General features: G+C 45.8%; 1 protein-coding gene across 1 annotated transcript; it reads right to left on the reverse strand.

Annotated features, from left to right (window-relative positions):
- Positions 1-10,771: 10,771 nt before the first annotated feature.
- On the reverse strand, positions 10,772-11,164 carry LOC148121090 (rhox homeobox family member 1-like). Its single transcript, XM_087909472.1, has one exon. The coding sequence runs from the start codon at positions 11,162-11,164 to the stop codon at positions 10,772-10,774; it is 393 nt and encodes a 130-aa protein (XP_087765598.1).
- Positions 11,165-17,308: the final 6,144 nt, after the last annotated feature.

Here is a 17,308-nt window from a genome sequence, read left to right on the forward strand (position 1 = left end):
CGTCTTAGTCGAAATGCTGCATTTCCTAAGATCAGAAAGGATCCCGTGAGATGAAAGAGAGACCAGAGCGACCTCCATCTGCCTAGCAGGGATGAGCTGTGTCAGGTTCCCTCAGAACAGGCATTGAGTGCACTCCTCTCTCCACGGCCTGCTTCCTATAACACGAGTGGGGTACATTGATAAAGAGCCGGGGCTGAGATAACACAATTTGCAGAATGGGAGAGCTGGCTGTCTTCCAGTTCTCCTGAATGGCTTTTAGCTGCCTTCCATGATAGAGAAAGTCAGAAGCATTACCGTCAAGAGATCAGAAGAAGCAGTGTGTGGGGGGGAGGAGGGGGTTGTGTGTGTGTGTGTGTCTGTATCTCTCTCTCTCTCTCTCTCTCTCTCTCTCTCTATATATATATATATATATATATGTATGTGTGTATGTGTCTGACTGTTGTTTTTGTGTGTATCTATGTGTCTCAATGTGTGTGTATGTGTTGTGTGTGTTTCTGTCTGTGTGTCTGTACCTCTCTTTCTCTGGTGTGTGTGTGTATGTCTGACTGTCAGTCTATCTGTCTGTGTTTCTCTGGATGTGTGTGTGTATGTGTGGACATGCATGTATGTGTGTCTGTCTTAGTGGACAGAACTTGAAGGCTTATTTATTTCATCAAAAAAATGCACGCATAGATTTTTTTGTCTTCTTTTTGAGATTATAATATGATATAGCACTTCTCCCTTCCTTTCCCCCTCCCCCATATGACCTCCCTGCTCTCCTTCAGATTCATGCTCTCTCTCTCTCTCTCTCTCTCTCTCTCTCTCACACACACACACACACACACACACACACACACACACTTGCTATTGCATGTGTATAGGTACGACACATAGACTTTTAAGTTCTGCTCAGTTAGGGACTTGGAGTTCGTGATGAGGAAATGTTCAGCTAAAGGAGCAGCTAGGCTGCTGCTCCTGAGTGGCTGTGGCTGGCTTTAGGGCAAGTGTGGACGGAATATTGAGCTCTCAGAATCCCAGCTGGTGAGGAGGGGATTTCTGGACACTAAAGGCCAAGTGTTTCCAGAGAGAAATAGAAATTAGGAAGCCCTCTGACGTGGGTGCTGAGGCAGAGGAGGGTCTTGAAATTATAAAGACTCTATTTAATAGACACTTTCTTCTTCTTAGCCCTTCAGGCCTTCATACCAAGAGAGAGGGCAATGGGAGAGCAGAATACAAGTCAAACCACTCGTGGGCATACTGAAAGTGGGGCCAAGCTGTGTTTGAAGCAGGGCTGAGTCACTTGAAGTCAGACTTTTCATTCAATTGCCAGCAGCATGTTTGCATCCCTACTTCCTCTATTTCTGTGGGTGACCATGAGGGACAATGTCTCGTGTGTAAATAAGCAAAGCTTGTGTGCGGAATTCCCCTCAGCAGGTCACCTACATGAGCTTGCTCTCAGAAACCAGAAGACTTCTATTTAGTGGATTGTAAGTTGCATGTCACAGTGGTAAGCTGGGGCGTATTGCTTCTGCAACACAGGCATACTGGCGTCCGGAGAGTGACTGTATACAAACACTAAATTGTTCTTGGTGTCTGATAAACCTGCACCACACCCGATTTGCACAGCGCAGACTCTTGGGTTCTGCCTCTGCGTTGTCTTATAGCTACAGAATTGGAGCTTAAATGCAGCTGTCAGTCCGGAGTACAGTTTATCCTGCTGGCAATACAGGGAAACCCACCCCTCTCCTTTCTGCTCCTCTACTTCATCCTATCGTTGACTTACTTTGCTTTAATGTTTTATATTTCACTGCAATTCTGAGTTATTCAGAATAAGAAGCTATGAATGGTCCCCTGCTTGAAACTTGTCAATAGCTTCCCCTCGGGAAAGGTTACAATCGATACGTCCATGATGTAGCTACAATCACTTTATCCATAGGCCCCTCTACCCATTCTTCACGCCCAATCATTCTGTTCTTGTTGCTCTTCATGGTTTCTTGTGACAATGCGGCTTTGCTCACACTATTTCTTGGGCTGAGACACTGCTCCTTGGTGTCATCCTGTGACCAATGGCAGCAGCAACACCTGGGATTCAGCTAGAAGTGTATCATCCCCGGCCCCGGCCTGGCCTGGTGATGTGTCATGATTTGAGAAGCTTAGGATAACCTGACCACACTTTCACATAATCCATTCTTATTCTTCAAAATTCACCCCCAGAAAGGGGGTCAGACGCTTCTAAAATGTGGTTCAAAGACTTGTATGTGGGTAGGGCAGGACTTTCAAGGGTATCTTCTTGCAGCTGCACACATGTGTGAGGCAGTTTCTTCATAGACTTCAGCAAAACCGTTGTGTTACAGCACAGCAGCTCTAGAAACAGATGTGAGAATCCAGCTGTGCCTGACACTCAGAAGGTTGGTGCTCAAGACATGGTGGTGCATACCTGCATGCTCAGACATGGCGGTGCACAGGTGCACACCTGCACTCTCAGACATAGTGCACACTTGCACTTTCAGACGTGGTGCACATCTGCACTCTCAGACATGGTGCACACCTGCACTCTCAGACGTGGTGCACACCTGCACTTTCAGACGTGGTGCACACCTGCACTTTCAGACATGGTGCACATCTGCACTCTCAGACGTGGTGCACACCTGCACTCTCAGACGTGGTGGTGCACACCTGCACTCTCAGACATGGTGCACACCTGCACTCTCAGACGTGGTGCACACCTGCACTTTCAGACGTGGTGCACACCTGCACTTTCAGACATGGTGCACATCTGCACTCTCAGACGTGGTGCACACCTGCACTCTCAGACGTGGTGCACACCTGCACTCTCAGACGTGGTGGTGCACACCTGCACTCTCAGATGTGGTGCACATCTGCACTCTCAGACGTGGTGCACACCTGCACTCTCAGACGTGGTGCACACCTGCACTCTCAGACGTGGTGGTGCACACCTGCACTCTCAGACATGGTGCACATCTGCACTCTCAGACGTGGTGCACACTTGCACTCTCAGACGTGGTGGTGCACACCTGCACTCTCAGACATGGTGCACATCTGCACTCTCAGACGTGGTGCACACCTGCACTCTCAGACGTGGTGCACACCTGCACTCTCAGACATGGTGGTGCACACCTGCACTCTCAGACATGGTGCACATCTGCACTCTCAGACGTGGTGCACATCTGCACTCTCAGACGTGGTGCACACCTGCACTCTCAGACGTGGTGCACACCTGCACTCTCAGACGTGGTGGTGCACACCTGCACTCTCAGACATGGTGCACACCTGCACTCTCAGACGTGGTGCACACCTGCACTCTCAGACGTGGTGGTGCACACCTGCACTCTCAGACGTGGTGCACACCTGCACTCTCAGACGTGGTGGTGCACACCTGCACTCTCAGACATGGTGCACATCTGCACTCTCAGACATGGTGTACACCTGCACTCTCAGACATGGTGGTGCACACCTGCACTCTCAGACATGGTGCACACCTGCACACAGGAGATGGAGGTAAGAGAATCGAGAGTTCAAGGTCAACTTCAGATGTCTAGTGGGTTTGAGGCTAGCTTGGCTACAGGTGACCCTGCCTCAAATAAGTAAGTATCAATGACAACAAAAATACAACTCAAAAATGAGTTTATAAAACACTTCATAGTGATTTTTTTGATCAACTTTAGAAAAATATAATTTTCGAGGAACTTTATCTTGAAAAAAAAGTATAATTTTTTTTTCATAAAATAAAGATTGCCTCAATAGGTGGTTGGTTTAATATTCATATATCTTATATTCTTAACACTATATTTTATATTTAACATATGACATTAAATGCATAATTTTTTATTTGATACCTAATGGGTTACTGACAATTTTCTGGGTTAAATTTCCTATGAAGGCACACAGCTATATCAAACGCTGTATAACCCACACAAACAAAAGCACTTTGGAGTCCTCAGTATTTTAACATACTAAAGGGTCTTGAGATGGGAAGTTTGAGATCCATTTTCCTGGGATTAATTAGGTGCCCCTCCTCAACAGGCCTACAGTGTCACAGGACCGTCTTTCTTTAATGATTATCACTTTATGATATACATATATATCATATAAGAACAAGTATATGATACATAAATGTGTATGTGGGAACAGCTGTGTCCTGTTCACCTTCTTGCTTGTTGAACTTAAAGACGTCCCTCAACCCTCGAATACTATGAAGCGTGTGTAAAAGGAATGGTGGGCTGTGTTCCTACCCGGATCCCGGCTAGCTTACCCCAAAATAATTACACAGAAACTGTATTCATTTAAACACTGCCTGGCCCATTATCTGTAGCATCTTATTGGCTAATTCTTACATATTGATTAACTCGTTTCTATTAATGTGTGTAGCACCACAAGGTGGTGGCTTACCAGGAAGATTCTAACCTGTGTCCATCTTGGGCAGGAGAAGCATGGCGTCTGCCTGCCTCTGCTTTCTTTCTCCCACAATTCTGTTCTGTCTACTCCACCCACCTAAGTTCTGACCTGTCAGGCCAAGCAGTTTCTTTATTAATTAGCCAATGAAAGCAACAGAAATACAGAAGACCCACCTGTTGGATTCCAGGCCTTTCCCGGCTCCTTGAGGCGCTCTGCAGGACTGTTTACCCCACCAGTCTAAGCTTCCTGTCACCTCCTCTGCTTGCCCCACCAGCTAGGGGTATTAGCATAGAGAGCTTTATCTTCTATTGGCATGGTAATTCCACCTGCAAACAAGGGTTCTCGCAGAGGCTCGCCTGAAATGTCTGTCACTGCTGCTAGCTCGAGCCCCCCTGCCCTGTTCCTCCTGTCACTGGCGCCAAGAGCTCAACACCTCGATCTCACTCCCAGCTGGAAGGGGGTTCTCGTCCTTTGGCCCCCAAGTATTTAAACCTGGAATTTCGCTGAATAAAGTTGACATTTACCTTTTGGGCAAATGATCCAGGTCTCTCTGTGTCTGTGTGTGTCTGTTTTTAACTCCTAGGACATTATTCCAAGCTCGCAACTCGATACGGAAAGCACGCACCATATCGGGGAACAGGGGCTCACAGAATTGGGTGGGACGCCCACCTACATCAAGCGTGTTTACTATCCAGTCTACAGAAAGCAGTAGTCAGTCCAGGTAGATGATGTGTGTATCATAATGTCAGTCACATGCAGACCCCACCAGCAACAGTCCTCAACTTGCTCTGGCCCTCTGGTTTGCTCAGTAGCTGCTATTCTACCTCCAGGAGGCGCATGGAGGTCCAATGAGCACACTGCCCAGTTTTCTCCAACACTGTTAGATGAGGGCTAGGGAGATCCTGACAGGAGATGGGGAAGCTGAGACCTCAACCTAATGCTTCCAGGTTCTTGTCACCATTGGAAAAATAATTCGGAGATGAGGCAGAGGAAAGAGAAGCAAAAAGTGTGGTTTATTAGGGGAAGTAGACACTCGAGATGGAGACGGTGAACTGGGCACAGTGGTATATGACTGTAATCCTGGCGCTCGGGAGGCTGAGGCGTGAAGATTACCCTGGGCTGCATAGCAAGACTCTGTCTGGGGGGGGGGGGCGGGGAGGGAAAGGGAGAGGGAGAAAGAGAGAGAGAGAAGGGCCTTCTTAAGAGTCATGTTTTATAGACTTTTTTGGGAATTTTCTGCTAACCTAAAGGACATTGTGTGGGTTATCTGGGTTTTTGCTATGTTTTTTTTTTGTGGGGGGCAGGTGATTTAACAAGAATTATTTCTTTTTCCTATCATGATACAGGATAGAAGGTAAGAAGTGTTGCTCACAGTTGAGGCAGCTTTTCTTTCACCGTGAAGACCATGGTTTGCTGACCCCATGGATGTGAGCACAGTGGCGTGTAGGCTGTGTTCTCACCTTCTTTCTTCTTTTCAACAAATCTCTTCTTGCTCCATGGTCCATCCCTACCTCAGTATTACTCTTCCACTGGGATGGTTGTGTCTTCTAGTGGGTGGTGCCCCTCACAGGCATGGAGAGAGGACCACAAGAGCATAGACAATGAGGTGTATCTCCTGCTTGTCATTGGCTGACCTTGACCAAACACAAAACCCGCCATGATATACTTCTGTCAGCTTGATACCCCAAGTGTTTCCCTTTGGACATGCTGGCAGTCCCATGAGGGAAATGGTACTATTTCAAAATGACAAGCAGCACAGACCACCATTTGGTAAATCTCACCACAGAACCCCATCGTGGTTCAGCAGAAACAAAGGAAAACCCAAGTTACAGCACGCTGAAGAAAGGTAGGTGCTGGGAGGAGCCTACACAGGGTTTCAACCAGTGGTATCGCCTCTTGCATTGCCTGCACAGTGTTTCCACCAATGGTATTGCCACTTACTTTTCCTGTAGTGTTTCCACCAATGGTACTGCCTCTTACTTTACTTACAGCGTTTCCACCAATTAGGTATTGTCTCTTACTTTACCAATGAAAATTTCCTTCTCTGACACATGAGGTATCTTGGTCAATGCTAACTAAGCTATCTACAGGGTAGTTTCCTCTAACTAAGCTGTCTACAAGATGATTTCTCATTATGGCACTTTGTATGTTAATGAGCTTCCCCTAGGTTGAGGAATAAAATGTATATGCAAATGCTCTAGGGCTCACCTAGCACCTGCATGTTCTTGATCTGTACACACATTGAACAAACTCAGATCTCTGATTTTCAAATTCTTCACAGATTAAGAAAACAGAGTTCAAAGCAGACAGAGAACGGAAGTGGCAGCTTAACTGTGGATGTGGTACTAAGGGTCAGCAACTTGCTAAGTAGGGGTTGGAGAGTTGACTCAGTGGTGAGGAGCACGTTCAATGTGGACTCAGTGCCAACCACTCTCCAGGGATCATCCAGGCTGTCAGTACTAGATTGGGACTAAAGTATCTCCCTTCCTATATCAGGAGCCTGGTTCTCTGTCTTCCCATCATGCAGTGGGCACTACCAGACTACCCAGCTTCTGTTGTGTGAGTCAATCTGATAAATCTCCTTTTATAATATAGATACATTCTAATGGTATGTAATATTCTGCTCCTCTAGAGAATCCTGTCTAGCTATTCAGCTTTAGATTTCCATTACCATCTGAAGAAGATCAAGGTCTTGACTATTAGGGCAGAAAAGTGAACAATAATATTAATATTATATATATAATATATTATATATAAATAATATATTATATATAATATTACATATGCATATATAATATAGACATTCAATATAGTCAATATAATATTAATATATGTTGAATATGTATACACACATATAGCTATGGGGGCAGGGTCTCACTTCATAGTTTAGACTGGTCTCTGAGAGTTACCGTGCAGTCCACACTGACTTGAACTTGTGACCCTCCTACCTCAGTCTCCTGAGTGCTAGGATTACAGGTGTGCTCCAACATCCCTGCCCATAAACATTGATTTTTGTAAGTTTCTGTGGCTGAGCATGTCAACTGTCAATCAGCAGGAAAACCTTCGAGTGTTGGCACAGCCACAGTGAAGTTCAAAACGTATGATGTTAAAACAGAAAGCAGACCTAGCAGTGAGGGCTTCTGCAGTTTGGAAGGACAGCACAGCTTGAACACAGGATTGGAGCCCATGTGACATGTGTGAAGGGTGTGCCTTCTACACACGGAACAAAGTGGTCATGGCCTGTTGACTTGTGTCCCTGAAGAGAACAATGGCCCATCTGCCTAATTATTTCATCTGGAATGGGCTGACTGGTCCTGAATGGAACCTCTAAATGACTGCATTGCCTCTTTCCCCTCAGAATCTGATAGATGTGGCAGAGTTGGTTGGCAGTCATCCATACAGAACAAGATCTTCACATATGTATGACAGAATAATTAAGGGAACACACATACACACACACACACATACACACACACACACACTGTTATCTAATGTCACTATAATTATTTCTCCATTTTTTTACTGTCAAAAAAATTGGGGATGGCAGTCTCATTTTAAAAAGGATCACACTTTAAATTGAATTAAATTTCTCCTGTAAATCCCAAAACAAAGAAAATCACAGTTAAATAACAGTACCATCATCAAAGAAAACAGTAGTTCTGCTACAAATGCATTCCCTTGAGTATCTAATCTCTCTGACAATGTGATAAGAGCCATAGCTTTTGCCCCCCAGGAAAATGAAAACCCACAAATGAATCGCATTCAATTTCATGGGTCCCAGATTAAGGAAAGCAGTTATGTCTTTTCCTGCAGCGATCAGTTTATCTCAGAAAGGGAGAGTGAACCAGATGGGGTCCTAAGGGTGGCAGCCACTAGAAATGCAGCCACTTTGTTTTAAAAGATTACTTTGCAAAAGATTTTTGTTTAGTTTAGTAATCCTGTGCTACATGCCACTAGCAGCTGGGCTATTGTTCTTATAACTTATTGAGTACAAATGGTGACTAATAAGGGGGGAGAGAAACAGAGAAAGGAGAAACAGACAGGAAAAGCCAAGATGATCCTGGAGGGAACATGACCTGATAAATAGTTCCTCAGCCTTAGTTCTGCCTGGTACAGTTTAACCAGGCAGATCAAGCCAAAAGGAGAGAGAGAACACAGGGGCGCCATGTCCCCATGGCTCAGCAAGGTTCTGACTGATGGTTTGGGGGCTCTGCGGTTTGTCATCTGCTGCAAACCAGGACTGTGCCTCTAGAGATCCCATCAACAGGGTTCCTTCCATGGGGATGTCAACTTTGTATAAATGATGTAGGGTCATTATGTAGGGTATTATGCAGTAGGGTCAAGGCTGGGTCCAGAGCTTTCAGGGGATATTTTGGTTTTTTTTTTTTTTGAGAGTAAATTTTATTAAATTATAAAAGTTTCCATTTCCGCCCCTCTTCCCAACACCCTCCCACTCCCCCCACTCCCTCTCCTCCTCCCTCTTCGTCCCTTAGGGCAGTCAGGGTTTCCTGCCCTGTGGGAAGTTCAAGTTCCTCCCTCCTCCCTCCAGGTCCAGGCAGGTGAGTATCCAAACAGACTGGATCCCCAAAATCCAGTATATGTAGAGGAAACAAGTCCCAGTATCATAGTCAATGGCTTTTCAGAAAGACTCGGGCCAGCCACATTCAGAGAATCCGGCCAAATTCCGAGAATCTGGTTAGATCACGTCCTCGTTCAGTCCCAGTCCAACTGGCCTTGGTAAACTCTCATTAGATCTGTTCCCTTGTATCAGTGGGTGATAGCATCCCTCGCAGTTCTGATTTTCTTTTTCATGTTCTTCCTCCTTCTGCTCCTCATTTAGACCTTGGGGGGCTCAGTCCGGTGCTCCAATGTGGGTCTCTGTCTGTATCGCCGTCCTTCGCCAGATGAAGGATCTATGGTGATAAGCAAAATATACATCAGTAGAACACAGTAATCATTCCTGCTTTTGCTTAAAGACACCACACACGAAAGACAAAGCCCTTTTCTCTCTCTCTCTCTCCTCCCTCTTTCTTTCTTTTCTTTCTTTCTTTCTTTCTTTCTTTCTTTCTTTCTTTCTTTCTTTCTTTCTTTCTTTCTTCATTTGGTTTTTTGAGATAGGGTTTCTCTGTGTAATCATCCTAGCTGTCACAGAACTAGCTCTTGTAGACCAGGTTGGCCTCGAACTCACAGAGATCCATCTGCCTTTGCCTTCCCAGTAAGTGTTGGGATTAAAGGCATGCGCCACCACCACCCTTTTCAACATAAACAGTCCAAAGAGTCGAAGTCCCCCCCCACTCCATAGATGAGCTTCCATCTTAGCAGTGCACTGGGAATAGTCTCCCCCCCCCAGTCCCCAGCCCCACCCCAGCTCCACCCTAGCCCCACCCAGCTCCACCCAGCCCCACCCCAGCCCCATCCAGCTGCACCGCAGCCACATCACACCCCAGCCCCACCCCAACCCCACTCCCACAGGTGCTGCAGGTGAAGAGGAGGCCCCTTTCATTTGCAAACCGCCAGGGGTCATTTGTCCTATACATAAATGTTTACTAAGCACTTCTGTTCTTTTTCCTGGTGCTCAATAAGATGCAAGAATTGAAAGGGAAATGAGTTTCTGGAGACACTTAGAGTGAAATCACAAAGGCAAACGTGTTTAATCAAGATGGTTCTGGCAGCTCAGGCCCATTGTTAGGATATATCCATGGGGCTGTAATCTTGTTCTCGCCCATTGAAGCCTTTGCCTCTTCTCACATTTCCTCGGGCTGCTGTCCTCTCTGGAGGCTGGCAGGTGGCTCCCCTTGCTTCATTCTCTAGTGCATTTCTCTCTCCATTTTTCACATACCACCAGTGTGGGACCACTGTGCAACCAATCGGTAGGAAAAGGTCTCAGCAGTTTCTTTTCTCACCAAAAGAGTGATGAGAGTTTTAAGTTTATCAAACCCAGGTTGGGGGTGGGGAAGAAATCCAGAATTCGTTTACAGCGAATACAGTCTGGGTCTCCAGACTGTTTCCAATGCTTCAGTTCTCTTTGTTGCCTCTGGATTATTGAAATAAGGAAAGATTGCAACCAGTGGAAGCAGACAAAAGGTTAGCACCCCGTGTGTGTTTGCACAGGGTAGCCAACAGTCTTGAATGGGGTATTTGGAGTGTGATGGTAATTGGTTGAATGAATAACATAAATATAACCAATTTTTTGTATTATTTAGTATTTTAGGGTTTTTTTTTTTTTTTGAGAATACACCTCTTTATTGCTGAAATAAATGCAGGGAAGGAAAGGTTGTCATGGCCATGGTGGGTGGCTCAGACATTAGGGGCAGGGGTAGGCTCCAGGACATCTTGCTCCAGGACAGGGATGGCACTCAGTGCTACTCCGGAATCTTCAGGCATCGTTGTTCTCGGGTCCAGGGAATGTATCGCACAGCACCAGCAATCTAGTATTCCTCCGGTAAACGGCTCTCCTGTTCCTAAACCAATCCTGCACGTCGGCTTCTGGCACACCCAGCCATCTTGCAAGATCCTTCCTCATCCGCAAGCTGGGGTGGCGATTCTCTTGGAAAAGCCGCTCCAGATCCTGCAGCTGAGACAGGGTGAATCTGGTGCGGCGCTTGACAGGCAGCCTTTCCCCAGTCTGGGGACTCTGGGTGCCCTCAGGCATTGCCGCCGCCTCTTGCTGAGGCTGCTGTTGATCCACGCTGGCGCCATGGCCACCTTCCTCATGGACTTGGTTGTCCACGGGGCCAGCACTACCAGCGCCAGCCTGTCCTCCTCCCATTTCTTTTTCTTGGATTTCTCCCTCCTCTCCTAGGGTTTTTTTTTTTTTTTTTTTTTTTTTTTTGTATTTTTAGAGTTACTGAGGCAAGGTCTTACTGTGTATCCTAGGCTAGCCTTGAACTCATGATCCTCCTGCCTCAGCTCCCAAGTTCTGGGATTCCAGGTGTGTACCACCCTGAGTTTGAAGAAAATGAGTTCTTTGTTCTGAACTAAACTCTGATGAGCGTCTTTCCTGTGGTGGCTCTGCTGTGACAAGCAGTGGCAAGCTCCTGGGAATGAGAGTCCCCGACATTTAGCAACAGTCTGCACGCAACAGAAAGCAGGTTTGGAACTACATGCAAGGTGGTGTGAGTGCTTTCGCATTTCTGATTAAATATGTGAGTCACGGTTTGAAACCTGTGAGGATAGCCACTATATTCTGCGGTCATTGTTTCTGTACTTATCATTTTCTCTCTCGTCTTGACCTTGTTATTTTTATCCTTGGACGATCTCAAATGTTGTCTCCTAGTTCAGGACCAAAACGTGCTCAGAAGACAGACTTTGACCTTACAAAGCAAAACTATACTCGTGAGAATGATGGTTAAGTCTACATACTGTTTTTTACATATTTTACTAATTGGAGAGTAACCCAGAAGTTCATGATCAGAAATCGTTCTTTAAGAGGAGGGATAGGAAATCTCTCAATGAAAGGTGTTTTAGCAGGGTGCAAGAATGCCTTTACAGGGTGTTAGCTTTATGTGCACAGTTTTGAATGGACAGCTCAACAGAGAAGCTTCTCAGATCTTCATTTATTGTAAGGCTATGTCTTTTAAAAAAATCTTGACACCTAATCTATTTGCTTTACTAAAATCACTGCATTGATATTATTTTTCTGAGAAGCAAAGAATTCATCATTTATTAATCAAAGTATTATTTATTCAGTCCACAAATATTTAGGAGCACTTTCCATATCCTTGATGATGCCCGGAGTCGGCGTGTCTACCACCCTGTACCCATGAGGCAGACTTAGTCACCTGATGTGTTTCCTGGGAAGACACAACACATCTACTCGTCCCAGATAGGGAGCCCATGACAGACCAAAACATCAACACATCAAAGTCCAACTGGGTGAACCAATGAGTTTTATTGGGCTACTTAGAGGAATATGGTTGAGGGGTTACTTACAGAAGTGAAATGACTTACAGATAGCTACATCACCAAAGCCCACTGTTGGGGAATTTTATTATCAGGTATGTGACTTTGGTTTATGCTGCATTTGTTTAACTCTGCAAACTGTGATTCTTTGCCTGTCTAAAACACCTGATGGTCCTAATAAAGAGCTAAATGGCCGACAGTAAGAGAGGAACAAGGATAGGTGGGGCTGGCAGGCAGACTATAAATTGGAGGAGAAATGAGGAAGAAGAGGAGCAAGAGAACAGGAGGAGAGGACACGAGGGGCCAGCCACCCAGCTATACAGTAAGCCGCGGAGAAAAAAGTAAAGAAAGGTATACAGTAATAAAGAAAGATAAAAGTGCAGAGATAAAAGATAGATGGGATTATTTTAGATAAATATAGCTGGCCAGGAACAAGCCAAGCTAAGACTGGGCACTCATAACTAAGAATAAGCCTCCATGTCTGTGATTTATTTGGGAGCTGGATGTTAGGCTCCCAAAAAGCCAAAAGAGCAAAAACATCACAGAACAGCCCAGTGCATCATGGGCAACAGCTCACAAAGCTGGGAACCTGGAGCATACTACCCAGCTAGCAGAAAGCTTAATAATTTGTGGAGTGTCCTTTCCAGGTGCCTTATGGTCTAAACCACTTCCAGGCAGCTCCTCTGATTTCTGTTTCTTCAAGGCAGCTGGTCTGGTCTCAGAGTTCTCTTTGCAGTCCGACTTGTCTAAGAGGGACTCTCAGTTTTTATTGCTTACTCTGGCTGGGAGGGGCCTAGTGAATCTTGTCAATTTCAGGGACTTTCTGAAGCTGTTTGAGTTGTTTGCCTTCCTGCTTAAGGAGCTTCCTGCAGGATGGGACGTTTTAATTTGGCAGGAACCTATCATGCAACAGTCACCTAAGAGGCCAGCTCAGAGGGAGCTCTCCTGGGAGTGCCCTTAGGATCCGTGTCCACGGAGGAAGCAATGGGACCAGGAAGGGACAAGAGAAGAAACTAGTCTCTGTGTAGTGTCTATAGCAGAACCGACCAAGACCACAGGGACTCGGTCCAGGCAGTGGTCTACTGCTTTTAGTCACTGTGGTAGTTATCCGTGGAGGGACTGTCCCTGCTGCAGCATGATTCTCGGTCAGTGGCCGCACTGCCAGCAGCTGGAGATTAAGGGCTTTCATTCTAAGAAGGGATCCGTGTGGCTTATGACAGTGTCCTTAGAGCTTCTCCTGAAAAAAAATCTTGATTCGACTGGCTTAAACAAAGCAAAGGATCAGGGAAACAGCAGCCCCAGACTGGTTAGCACAAGGGCTCTATGACATTTCCAAGGCCCTTCCGACTTTCTGGATGCTTCTGGTCAGAGCCACAGATGGTGGAACAAGGGGTCACTGTATGAAACAAGAAACCATGTCTGTCCCTGTGAGTTTCGTGTTGTAGAAAAGGGTTCCTCATATCTTTTTTTTTTGTCGTGATAATATGTATCACAATATTTACCATTTTAACTATTCCTAAGTATACAAGTTTGTGGCTTTAAGAACATTCACAATATTGTATAACCTTCTGCCATAGCCATAGGTTTGATTTTTTTTTTTTTTTTTTTTTTTTGTCAATTTGATCCATACCTAGCCATCCTTGGGAAGAGGGACTCCACCAGATTGGCTTGTAGGTATGTCTGTTGGGGTATTTTGCTGATTAATGACTGATGTGAGAGAACCCCAGCCATTGTGGATGGTACCTTCCCGGGTAGGTGGTTCTAGGTTATTAGGGAAAATAAATGAGCAAGCCATGGGGACCAAGCCAGTCAGCACCATTCTTCCATGGACTCTGCTGCAGTTCCTGCTTTGAGTTCCTACCTTAGCTTTCCTCCATGACAGACTGAAAGCTGTAATATAAAATAAGTTTCTTTGTGGTCATGGTACTTATTACAGTAATAGGAAAGATACTAGGATGTCATCATCAAATCACCCAAACCTTTATCATTCTCACCCCCAAAAGTCCTGGGAGTTACTAAACAGTCACGTGTCTTCTCTTCCTCCCCCTCATCACTTCTGCCCAAATCCTGAGTGGTATCCCACTTTATGAACAGATAACCCTTTGTCTGTGCATCCATCTATTGATGAACACATGCGTTGATTGTACACATTGCTACTATGAATAACACTGTTACAAACAGAAGCAAACACAGATCTGTTCGGGTCTCTGCTTTGATATACACCAGAAGTACTGAGTCACGTCATCACTTGACATTTGACTTTTTGAGAAAGTACCAGCTTTTCCATTTTTATTTCCTTTTTCTTTTTTTTTTATTTTTTTTTAAAGCAGCAAGTGTTCTTTTTTTTCAAATTTATTTATTTATTATGTACACAATATTCTGTCTGTGTGTATGTCTGACAGACATCATTACAGATGGCTGTGAGCCACCATGTGGTTGCCGGGAATTGAACTCAGGACCTTTGGAAGAGCAGGCAATACTCTTAACCACTGAGCCATCTCTCCAGCCCCCTTTATTTCCTTTTTCTTTTTGCCATGGCTGCCCCATTTACCATCCCCACATTCCAGTATCTGGGTCTGCACTGTAATCTCTCTGGGCCTCATCTGCATTTGTTATTTCCTTATGAAGCTCAGTCATCCTTTCTCCCCTACCCTGTTAGCCACTACGGTGCCACAGGCCCATTCCAGAAATAATTATTGACGAGGTAGATTCGATCACAATCGGCTTTGAGCCAATGAGCTGACCTAGATAGGACCAGCATTCCCCGGCACACAGCTGTGAGGAGGGCAGATGAATGCCTGGACAAAAGCAGTGCCCGTCGGAAAGCAAGACCACATAGGCCTCAATGTTTACAACGTAGGAAGGCCTTCAAAATAGAAACACGCACCAGAGGTTCTGAGTCAGTGGGTCTGTGCCATGTGTTTCCAGTATTCATCCCCTTAAAACGTTCTCCAGTTGCTTTTAACATGAAGCCAGGGCTAAGAGCATTGATCTCTGTGCCAGACTTTGCATTAACGCAGCAGGTAGGAACACTGGGGACTGGCACATTGGGGATGGATCTTTCCCGGCCTGTGGGGACTGAGGAAGCCTGTAACATGAGGTCTGGCTACATGAGGGCCGGCTTGTTGGGGTATCTGTTCCTGCCCGGTACCCCACAACCGGCAAGTCCCAGAGAAAATCACACAGACTCCTTAAGATTATAAACTGATTGGCCCATTAGGTCAGGCTTCTTATTAGCTCTTATAACTTATGTTACCCCATTATCCTTATCTACATTAGCCACATGGCTCAGTACCTTTCTCAGCTGTCATCTTACATGTTGCTTCTTCGGTGGTCTGCGCAGGAGTGGCCGAGGGAGCTTCCTGCTTTCTAGAATACTCCCAGGCTCTTTGCTCCACCCCTACTTCCTGTCTGGCTTTCCCGCCTATACTGCCTGCCTGGCCAGTCAGCATTTTATTAAAATATGATTGACAGAATACAGACAATTCTCCCACACCAGACGCCCCTAAGAAGTCATAAGTAGGCCAATACTTCCTCGACTCAGCCACACAGGCATAAGGAAGCATGGACAGACAGATTCACAGAGCAGGGGGAACGTGGTTCATCCAAGAGTTGGGTAGTAGCTCAGTTCACCTAGTTTGTCTTGAGTCTGACCACAAGAAAACAGAATTTCCACTTCTGCGTGAACACTTACAGTGCAAGGGCGAGTGGGTCACCCCTGAGTAAGTTCCCCTCCCTCCTGCGGCCTCGGTAGGTAGCTGGGCTCTGAACCACTGTGACTCTGAGTCTGTCCAGTGTCTCTCTGGACACTGCATCACTCTTGCAAAGGAGAGACGATAAAACAGCTTTGTGGGCTGTTTGTGTGAAAGTGTGTGTGCCTGGCATATATTAACATGCTGACATGTTCCAAGTGTCTATTCCTGTCGCCTCCTCTGTCTGGAGCATCCCTTAACTCTAGGCACCTGTGTCAATGCCCCTAACCCGTGTCAACGTCCCCAACTTTGAATCCCTGGCTAAATACACAAACATCCGCTCTGACTTCTGGCCTAAGCTCTCATGTGCTACTTGCTCACAGGCTGCAGCTCTTGCCCATGCCAACGAACAGTGTCTCCATTCTGGTGTCTTCTTCCACTCCATGTCTTCTCTTCGACATCAAGGTCTTTTTTTTTTTTTTTTAAATCTTATCACTTGTCTTTTGAAATAGACCTAGAATTTAGTCACCCCGGTCATCCTTACTGCCACAGTCCCTTCGAGACCTTTTTCTCTTGGCCCCCTATCCCTGCCACTTGTCTCCTTCCACCGCCCTCTCCTGCAGCTACCTGAAGTCTCCTGAGCCTTTGTGTTGTGTTTCCCCTGCCATACTTAGATAAATGGGTAGCGCCTCGCTTTCTTTAGGTCTTCACTGAGAAGTCACGGGATAAGTCAGGCCTTCCCAGACACCTTATTTCACAGTGCTTGCCCTTAATACATCACATTGTCCTTCGTTGTTTTTCCTGCACTTATGACTAACGTACTCTATGCTCCATCTATACCGTTTAGCCTTTGCCTTTCTTAACAGAATATATCAGCCGTACAGGCTGCCCCTGTTCCACACGGGAAGTGATTTTTATCTGTTGACTTCACTGGAGTCTCAGTACTAAGAGAAGAACCTGGCATAGGGCGGGCACTTAATAAATCTGTTGGTTCAGCATTTTGCAGATGAGAAAGCAGGGGCTCGACCCAATGAAATATTCTACTCAGGGTCACATAGCTCGGAAGTAGCCAAGTTGAGTAGTTAAATGCTCTGTGATGTTCTATAAAATTCAAAAACCCATTAAGCAAAAAGCCAGACGATACCAACAGCCCCTTTCCACCCTTCCTCCCTGCCACTGATTGAAGAAAGGAGTTTTAAATGAGCAGGGTTTCCACGCTGGAGGCCTTCTGGAGATTGTGGGCAGCTGGCAAGGGCATTCAGACCATTTAGACTGAGCGTTGTCAAGGAAGGAAGCCGATGAGTCAACTCGTGTTGGGC

Source organism: Myodes glareolus, chromosome 8 (genome assembly GCF_982192425.1).
Source record: "Myodes glareolus chromosome 8, mMyoGla1.1, whole genome shotgun sequence".
NCBI classification, from domain to species: Eukaryota; Metazoa; Chordata; class Mammalia; order Rodentia; family Cricetidae; genus Myodes; species Myodes glareolus.

Bases quoted from the DNA above. Each gene is read 5' to 3' on its own strand.
- LOC148121090 (XM_087909472.1), bottom strand. From the start codon at position 11,164: ATGGGAGGAGGACAGGCTGGCGCTGGTAGTGCTGGCCCCGTGGACAAC.